Raw genomic sequence first — 9,586 nt, 5'->3', positions numbered from 1 at the left:
GAGGCCAGGCCAGGCCAGGCCAGGCCAGGCCAGCTCCCCTCTCCTCGGCCGGTGACCCTTACACTGCCCCCGGCTCTGGCACTCGCTGAAAGAGCCAAGAAGCCAGAAGCACGTTCATCTTTTTAAGCAGCATCACAATCCAACATCCAAGGGGGAAAAAAAAAAAAAAAAAAAAAAAAAAAAAAAAACCACGTAAAAACCAATCAGAAGGCGTCTCAACGAGGTTATTTCACAGCTGTCCCCGACCGGGGCCGAGGCCGCGCTGGCAGCTCCAGCCCGCCGCGCCCCTCAGCGCAGAGGCGCGTCGGTCGGCGGTCGGAGCCCCCCGCTCCCCGCCTGCCTGCTGCCGCCTGGGAAGCGCCTCCGCGCCGCGGACCACCTCCACCTCCTCCTCCTCCTCCTCTGCCGCCTCCTCCTCCACCGCCGCCTCCCCTGCGAGCGCCGGCCCGCCTGCACGCCCCGCCGGGGGGGGCCCTCCCTAAGCCCGGGGGCCGCCGCTCCCCCGGCCCGGCCCCGCCACCCGCGCTCGCCCCCTCCCTGAGGGGAGCCGGGGCGATGACGTCACCGGATCAGGCCGACCGGCAATGGGCGCCATTTTGAAACCCCGAAACCTCCCGCGGCGGCAGCTCCGTGCGGCGGCGGCGGTTGCTGCTGCGACCCGCTCCCGGCCGGCGCCTCCTCCCCCCGCGGCCCCCCCGCCCCCGCCTCACCGGCACCGTGCGACATGGCAGGTGAGGTCCCGCGGGCCGGCTCCGCCACGGCTCCGGCTCCGCCTCGCCCGCCGGCCGGAGGGCGCCGAGGGAGCCGGCGCGGCAGGCAGGGCCGCACCGCGCCGCGCCGAGCGGGTCCGGGTGGCGGGCGGGCAGCGCCCCGCCGGCGGTGGCGGGGGACTGTGGGGAGCGGGGCTGCCCCGTGGGGCGCGGGGCCAAGCCGCGGCGTGGGGCCGAGGCGGTGTGGCCTGGCCTGCGCCGGGCCGTGGGGCGGCGGAGCGGGCCCCGCTGGAGAAGGGGCTGGGCCGGGGGCAGCGGGAGCCGAGAGATCAGCGTGGGCTCCGCGGGCCCCCTTCCCCTCACCGCCCTCTCTTCCCTCTTCAGGGGTGGCAGGAGGCGGAGGCGGCGGCGGCAGCAACGACTTCCAGTGGTGCTTCTCCCAGGTGAAGGGGGCTATCGACGAGGACGTGGCGGAAGGTAAGGGGAGGGAGGGCCGGGCCGCGGCGGCCCGCGGCGGAGCAGCCTCTGCTGTGCCCCAGGCTCCCTCTCGGCCGGAGCAGCAGCACCTTTATTTTTTCCTCTCTCAGCATCTGTGTCACGCCCGCGCGGAAGGAGCCGAGGCTGGGAACGGCGGAGCTGCAGCATCTCCCCAGTCCCTGCCCGAGGCTCCGAGGATGGGGCGTGTGTTGCGATGACTAAGCTAGCGCCTGTGCTTCCAGTGCGATGTGCCTGGGGTTTTGGTGGGGTTTTTTTTTCGGGAGAGCATAGCAGAGAAGGCACGGTGGCTTCCTCCTGTTTTTAATTCTAATCACTAGGGAGAAAAGGTAATGACAGCGACAAAAAACACGGGGGGGGAACAACCCCACGAATGGAGTATGTCAGGCTTGTCGAGTTTCACTCTGCAAAGAGAGCGACAGAGAGAGCATGCAGGTCTGTCACTTGTGCTTAATTTAAAAAGTAGAGTTTAAAGGCTTCCTGCAGCTGTGAAGAGATTTTGGTCCTACTTGTTAACATTTGGAAGCTATAAATAGGGATATTTAAGTAGGGCAAGTGGGCACGCCTTGATGTTTCTCTGAAACTTTCTAACCATAGCATGTTGTGGAATGAGCAGAAAATAATAAATGTTTTAATTGGAAAAAGCATTTCTCTGTAGTATGTAGAAACAATGTTAAGTTTTGCTCGACTTTGATGGGAAAGTTCTTTTTTCCCCTAAATTTTCTGTGTTCAAGCTGTTCAGACTGGCAGTGCTGTTTAGGAAAGGGTGCGAAGTATGTGTGTGAAATGGAATTCTGTGCTGTTTATTCGATTTTTACTGCATTAACTGAAATAGCTGTATTTACTGTATCAAGTGAAATAACTTGCAGTGCCAGTGTGTGGCCGCCTTGGGTTTTGGATTTTATTTTACTGGATGCAGTAAATATTTTTCCTTACTGTCTACTACTGGGAAATTATGCTGACAATGTTTTCATTTTCATGCCACTTGTTTGGCATTCCATTTAAAATAATAGCTATGGGCAGTAGACTGGGAAACTGCTCGAGAACCTACTACTCGGGCTCAGTTGTTTTCTTCCTTTTTTTTTTTTTCCCCACCAAATTATTTTGTAACTTGTGCTATTGTTCTGAAGTTCCCAGAATTCTTACGAAGATGTATTTAAGTGGCTTTTATGAGTTTCCCAAATGGTCCTTTTTTTTTTTTCTTAGGATCTATCATCTATGTGACAAAAAGTCAGTTCTCCATGTTGCAAAAAATATACTTCTCTGAGCACCTTGCTTCCCAGGCAATTACTGAGCAACATGAAGCTGCGTAGAGCTGGAAAGCTTCTCGTTTTTGAAACACCAGTATGTCCTAAACGCAGTCAGTTATTTAAGCGCCTAACAGGACGGTTCGAAGAGGAACTTACATTACTGATGGGACACATCACCGAGGCAGAGCTCTTCGGTTAGAAAGGGGAGAGCTCTCTGTTTTGAGTAACAAGGAGTGGTAAGGGGAAGTATCAATGGTAGTGCTCAACAGTTTTACCCTTGGATTTTCCCAGATACACCTCATGAATGTGACTATTCCTGGAGTAAGGACTTGTGTGTGATGCTACGACATATGAGGAAGTCCATTTTCTTCATAGGGCAGTTGATAGAAGTAGTCATTCCGCACCTGGTTTTGCAGAATTGGTTACTAGAGTTCCATTTTCCTGCTGAAACACGAGAGCTACTTACAGGTTTTGTGACTCGTTGTCTTTTGGCTTATGGGCTTACCCGTGCCCCGTTATTCTTTGCCTTTAAATTGGAATTAAATAAAGAAAATAGACCACTTATTTACTAATAATTGCCTGAATTTGGTTCAGCAGCATGCAGTAAGAGTGCAATTACATTGGTAGACTTTTGCCCCAGTTGTTTTTTAAAACATCTTTTACCAGATTGCACATGTAAACTTACTCGGTGGGCAACTGTTGCCTGGAAGGAGCCGTGCTGCAAATACTGCCCTGTGCATTTCATGGAAGTTTTTGTGATAATGAAAACTTGCTACTTCTGTAAATTTTTTTTTTTTCTCTTTTCTGTTCTGTGAAAAATAAGTTTCCTCTTTTTTTTTTTCTCTCTAGAGGAAATCTGAAACTGACAACACAAAGTAGCTGTCAAACGTATTTAAATGCCGACTTTTTGCTAAACGTCCTTGCAGACGGTTCGCTCAGCCGTTCGGATTACGAAGCCTGATAGTCAGGCAGCGTAACCAGAAAGTCGCTTCTTTTTGAAGTGCAACTCTAGGGTGTGTTTTATAGTCAGTAGCTGTTTCGCAGGTGCATTGCCTTAATACTAATGTGGCTGGGACAAATTGCTGTAGTTAGGTTTGCAGCTGCCATCTCCCTTCCCAGGGTTTTCTCTCACTAGGCCAATAATACGGAAAATCACTTTGTCGCCTTTTTGTCTTTTCTGTGTATCCGCTTTCTTCAGTGAGTAGTCTCAGAAATCTGTACAGCGCTGGGTTTGAATGCGCAGAGGAGCGGTGTTTATATGGCCCATCTGGCCATTTCAAAAAGATTGGGAAAATACACCAGTTATTGAAATACAGAGTTTTCTAAAGCGGAAAAGTTTAACTGGATTTAATTTAATTGGTTCAAGGAGGAGGATCAGAGGATAAAGCAGATATTGAGTGGGAGAATTGGTGTTGAGGATGGCAACAAGCTTAATTTAAAAAAAAAAAAAAAAAAAGATGATTTAAAATTGTGTTGTAATTTTCTTGGTGGTGTAAAATCATGTCACTACAAAAACCATACTGATTGCCTGTGAAAGTGGTTATTCTTGGATTACCTTTTTTGTAGAAAGTGCCTTTCTGAATACAGGTGCTTTTTTTTTGGCTTTTGGGGGTTTTTTTTTTGTAATGCTGCCTGAGACCTAATCAGTTTTCTGATTTCAGTGTTTAATTTGTTTTCCATGTTCAAAACCTTCTGGTTTAGGGTCTTTTGGCAAGCAAAGTATAAACCAGTTTATTAGGTAATATGCAGGTATGCTCAAATTCCCTGGGGCCAGATGTTCTGCATATAATCCATGGCCACTTCTGGATGTAATTAACAGAATACACTACTTTTTTATATACATATGTAGAGAGAGTGGGTGCTGTAAGTCTTCCTGACTGACTGGTCCTTGTGACAAGTTGGAAGTCCTGGGAAGAGCGGCCGATCCTTGCCAGCACGTGACCCTGCATGCTGCGGAGATCGTGGGTTTCCCAGTGCTGGCACTGGGATTTCTTTGGTTTTTCAAAGCAGCCGCTGTGGATTTGGACTGGGATGGGCCGTTCCCTTCCCGGAGCGCTGTGTGAGTTGGGCACTGGTTAGGGAGGCCTCCTGGTTAGATGGGTTAGATACGGGCAGCCTCAGGGTGCGGTTAGGGCGCTGAACGGGGCAGGGACTGCTTTCCTCTCAGCATCCTCAGCCAGAGCCATAGCCTGGTGTAAGGGCCGTGTTCGAACCCTCTTCTGAACAGCTGAGCCTAAAGCCTGGGCGTGCGCCGACGCGCTGGGCATGGCGCCCTTTCGCCGCGGACGAGAGCTCCTTGGAGGCTCCCGCGTGCTGACTTGGGGATGAACCGCTGTAAGGGATTGCACGTGAACAGAACGTTGGTTCTTCAGAAAAGCTGTCGTGGATTTTCAGAATAATTGTATGGGATTTTCGACTTGTTAAGAAATTTTGTATCTCTGTTTAAAGATCGAAGAAAAGTACTGGGCTTTTTTAATTCTCTAAATAGTAATTGGTATTGCCAGCACTGATAAACTAAAAGATGCCTTCTTATCATCAGTTCAGCGAGTTCTGTACTGCTCCTTTTAAAGCTTGTCGCAGTGCTGGGTAAGCCCACCTCAGAGAAGAAAACTGCGATCTAATGAAAATATATTGGATGATACAAGTGGTTTAAAAACACTCTTGATGTTAAATTGTCTTTACAAGTCAGTGGTTTAAAGATGTTCTCCTGTATTGTTCAGGAATTTAGGTGGCCTGTTCACACTGTTTTTAAAGCAAATTCTGGCCTGATTTCAGACTTTAAAACAATATTCCAAAAGAGATGCAGCTATTGGACATCTGGTTAAAATTGCCTGTAAGACATGGCAGAATTGGTTGCATATCTTTAAGATTATTTTTTTTCTGTAAGGACTGGAAAATGCAGTAATATTGACTATTATTAAGCCATGTATTGTTCCCTTTCATCATAAATAATTGGTTATCCCTGAAGATGTCACCACTGGAATGGGACAGAAGGTGGGTTTTTAAGCTATGTTTTGTTTTCTTTTTTTTTTTTTCCTTGAAAAACTGTGTTTTGCCATCATCCAGACTTCAGCTGCCTGCTCTTTTGCCCTCCCTGAAGTACTTACCCCTGGTCTGTGGTGATCTGTAGTAGTGTGCTTGCGCCTTGGTCCGTTGGTAGTTCACCACATCTCCACCTGCCAAAGGGCTGCTGGGAATACCCTGAAGAACCACCATTTCTTGTAGGGACCAAAGACCTTCAAAGTTTCCTTGAGCTGCCCAGCTCTGTGTGTGTTGTGTCGGGTGTTCTGCATGATACCTGTGATGACATAGTGTTGGCTTCGGGAAGTGTTTGGGTGGTTTTTAAATGTGGGCAGAAATAGTATTTTGCAAACAGTTTTGACCTGAGCACATGGTATATGTTAGTTTCCTGTTGGAGAAAGTAGTCTTAATCTTTCAGGTAGGCCACTTTAAACTCGAGTCTTCGTACAGCCCATGCACCAAGAACTTGCCTTCACCCTTTGTTCCACAGCACGCTATTACCTAAAAATGTTGTTCTCAGCCAGCAGTATTTAATAATAAGTGTTCTCTTGAGTTCCAGTTCTGTCAGACAACAAAAACCCAGGGTGTTACGCCACTGGCACTATCTTACATATCTTGAGTATAATAACTCTGGAGACTATTATGACAAGGTGTTGTGTGTGAGAAATGCGGTGCTAGTGAACTTTGGGAAGTTTCTCTCTCTCATATGATCGTTAGAGGATGACTCCTCATAGTGAGGAAGCACAGAAGAAAAAAAAGAAGAAGAAAGCTGCAGGTGGTCTTCAGGCTTCGTAACAGTGGTCAAGTCAAGTGATGTCTTCCCAGTTTTCTGTGGAGGAGAGAACCTGTCCTGGCAGCTAACATGCTGTGCATCTAAATGTGGAGTCTTTACCATGATGTCAGATTTTGGTTCTTTTTTTTTTCTTCTGGTATGTGCACATGGTGGGTTAGTCGAACTCCAGGGGCAGGAGGAGAAATATCAATATAAATACAAAAGTGTTTAGTACGCTGAGAACTGTGAAAATGATCTCTATCTTCTTTGTAAAGGGAATTAGGACATTGACAGCCTAGGTGGAGACCTTGAGGGCAGGCAGAAGTGGTTCAGAAATGCCTTATTTCACTGCTGGAGTTCACCCAAAGCCTTTGTATCTAGCATCTTTTTACTGACTTAGATAGATACATAAAATAAAGTTAGGACAGTCTTGTTGGAGAACTACAGAGGTGTAGGTTTATGGGCATTGAGGGGAAACTCAATAGCAGTGAAAGATGGCAAATGGAATATTACGGAACAGATAAGAAAATCCTTTAAAAGACTAAGCAACCACTGGGCTACAAGAGAAGACAAATTACGGGGTGTAGCTGGATGGTACTTTGATTAACATGGGAAGCTGCAGGAATGCCTAGCTTACCCAAACTGTTTGTCATTCAGTTGTAAGCAAGGAGTATCTGTTGTGGAGCTGTAAGGTGGGAATGCAAAATAAAACATGGTGAGTAGTGGGAATGCAGGAATCAGTGCAAGTCTTTACCGCTGCGCTGGTAATCTGGGCAGCGGGAGCCGCTGCCATTCGTCTCGCTCCAGAGCGGCAGGCTGTGACGACAGCAGGTTGTGCTGCCTATTGACCCAGGAAACGTTTGGTGCGGTTCCCACGCGCGCTCTGTGCCGTTTGTGGAGCATTTTAACATCGGGGGGGGAAAGCTTAATCAAAAATGACAAAACTCACTTTAATTATTTTTTAAAAAAAAGACAGGAAGGTGTGAAAGCTGCAACTGGAGGAAAAATTGTATTTGCCCCTCACAGTAAGATTCATTAACTCCTAATAAAAGTACAACAAAAAGCATGACAATTAACTACTTAGAAAAAACTAACAGAATAACCTGAATTAATTAACCTCTCTCCTATTAGAAGTATATTTATTGGAATTACTATTCCAGAGGTTAAAAAAATAATGCTGAGGCACTAGATTTGCATACAGAATACTGGATTGTGTCCTGGATATTATAAATAGACTCCATAAGGTCTCACTGCTTGTAAGAGGAGGCACGGCAAGCTTTGGCAAGCATGAAGGTAATGTTTATTTCTGTCTTGCTGAACTTCAGCTTTACTACTCTCTCTTCTGGCTGCAGCTTTACCCTTTCTTTGTACTGACACATCTAGACGACTACACGTGCTTTAAAGCCAGGGAGGGCAGGAGTTTTCTAGTATAACTCAAAGGACTTCCAGCACCAAATTACAACTGGCTCTATTGAAAAGAAAATGCAAATTTAAATAAATGAGGGAATCGCACTAACTCATCTTTTATGAGATGCAAATTCTTAGGTAATTGTTAAATCAGCTGAACAAGTGTTTGGTTTGAGGGAGTTTGCTGGGCAGCCTGGCCTTGGGAACAGGTCTGAGGAACCGTTTGGCACCTTGCGTTGCTGCTTTTCTCCCCGTTTGTTACAGCACTCCCAGCAGAACGGCCTGCGCGCCTGCTCCTCGGAGAAGCCAAGTGGCTTGGCTCCAGACGGGGTCCAGGACACACAGGAGCTGGCAGTCTTTCCGAGAGAAATGCTCTCGTTGGTAGCTCACCACGGCCTGCCGGCGGCAGCACTGCCCTCAGCCAGCTTCTGCTGCCTCTCGAGCTGTTCTGTGCTGGCCGAGCCGCTGCGCTTCTGGTGGAGCAGCACGGGTGCCCTTCATCATCCCCTTGGTGGACCTGCAGTCTCTTCCGTGGTTTAAATCAGTTCAAAAAGCAGAGTTATATTGGGCTGAGTTAAACTCTGCCCGGTACTTCAAGGCAATTCAAGCCATTTGCAAGTTGTTTGAGTATTGGGGCATAAAGAATTGCTAGACCTGGTGGATACTTTGAGTGGGCAGAGTGCTGAGCAGTGTAAGGTGGAAGAGATTTGGTCTGAGCAAAACCGTACTACCTTTGGTTTATTCTCCTGACTTCTGATACATCTCGCTTCTTTGTTAACTCTTCAAATAAATCATAAAAAATTGGCTCTATAAAGTGGCATATTCTGAAAAACAGGTGATTTTGTATGTATATTGTCAAGTGATTATTGATAGCTTTGAAGTTCAGCACACCTTTCAGTGCAATTCAGAGCTAGAAATGTGACCTCTGTCAACTGTTAAATTAAGAAATAATATTTTAGGAAATATTTTAAGAGCATTAACAGCAATACCAGTCTTAGTCCATCCTCCCTGCAGAGTAGTATACCACTCTCTTTAATGGACTGTTCTGGCAGCCATAGTATGGAGACTCCTCGTGCACCCGAAGCAAACCAGCAAAAGGCACAGAAGTGAGGAGAAGGGAGAGGCTGAAGGCTGGAAATCAGTGCTGAAGTCCGAAACCTGCAGTAACTGAAATTCTGATAGTGCTGGCCTGCCCCAGCACGCAGAGGCTGAGGGTAGGGGCTGGCTGGACGCAGAGCGCCTGCCGCCACCGCTCTGCTCTCCCTGGTGTGATGGCTGCGGCCTTCCAGATTGAGGAGCTGTCAAACTTGGCACCAGCCGCCCCCCTCTCCCCACCCCAGAAGCCGTTAATGCAGACGGGTACCACTGGTGATGGCTGGGGATTGTTCTCTTGCAGCTGTGAATCCAGTAGCAGGCAGCTCTAAGGCCCTGTGTGTCTGTCCCTTGATCTGCTTAAATAGGAGTTTGGGTTTTAAAATGTTTTTTTTCTGGTTTTCAGTTTCTTTTCCCAAGAAAGGTTGGATCAGATGATCCTTGTGGTCCCTTCCAACCTGGTATTCTGAGACTCTATTTACTGTTTAGCAGATGCTAGCCTCTAAATTTCTTCATTCGCTTTGATAATCTGTTCCCTCTAATGGGTGTCTCTTTTTTTTTTTTTTTCTTTTTTTTTTTTTCCTTCCTTTTGCTAATCTTACTTGCTCCTTTTATATTTTGTTTTTTGTTTGACTCTATTCAGGTCTTCACTTAGTCACCCTGAAATGATGGTTCCTTGCCATTCTGTGTGGTCATGGTTTTCCCCGGTCGTACCTCGGAATGGTGTCCTGTCACTGCCTGTTGCAGAAGAGAGTTCTGTTCATTCTCGTGTCATGCCTTGCCATTCAGCACAGTGTCACAGGGAGATCCCAGCTTCTGATTCCCAAGCTGATGTAGGA

The 9,586-nt window shown here is 47.5% G+C and overlaps 1 protein-coding gene across 1 annotated transcript in view; it reads left to right on the top strand.

The window, feature by feature from the left end:
- The first annotated feature begins 701 nt into the window (after nt 1-701).
- Nucleotides 702-9,586, top strand: part of PPP2R2D (protein phosphatase 2 regulatory subunit Bdelta) — a 28,863-nt gene continuing 19,978 nt past the window's right edge. Inside the window, exons 1-2 of the mRNA XM_086467468.1 lie at nt 702-731; nt 1,095-1,187. Coding sequence (XP_086323594.1) covers nt 725-731; nt 1,095-1,187 — 100 coding nt within the window. The 5' untranslated portion in view covers nt 702-724. The remainder of the gene's footprint in view (nt 732-1,094; nt 1,188-9,586) is intronic.

Source organism: Leptosomus discolor, chromosome 6, assembly GCF_034619465.1.
Source record: "Leptosomus discolor isolate bLepDis1 chromosome 6, bLepDis1.hap2, whole genome shotgun sequence".
Lineage (NCBI taxonomy): Eukaryota > Metazoa > Chordata > Aves > Leptosomiformes > Leptosomidae > Leptosomus > Leptosomus discolor.
The sequence above is the reverse complement of the archived record's forward strand: the minus strand, read 5'-3'. Positions and strand labels throughout refer to the sequence as shown.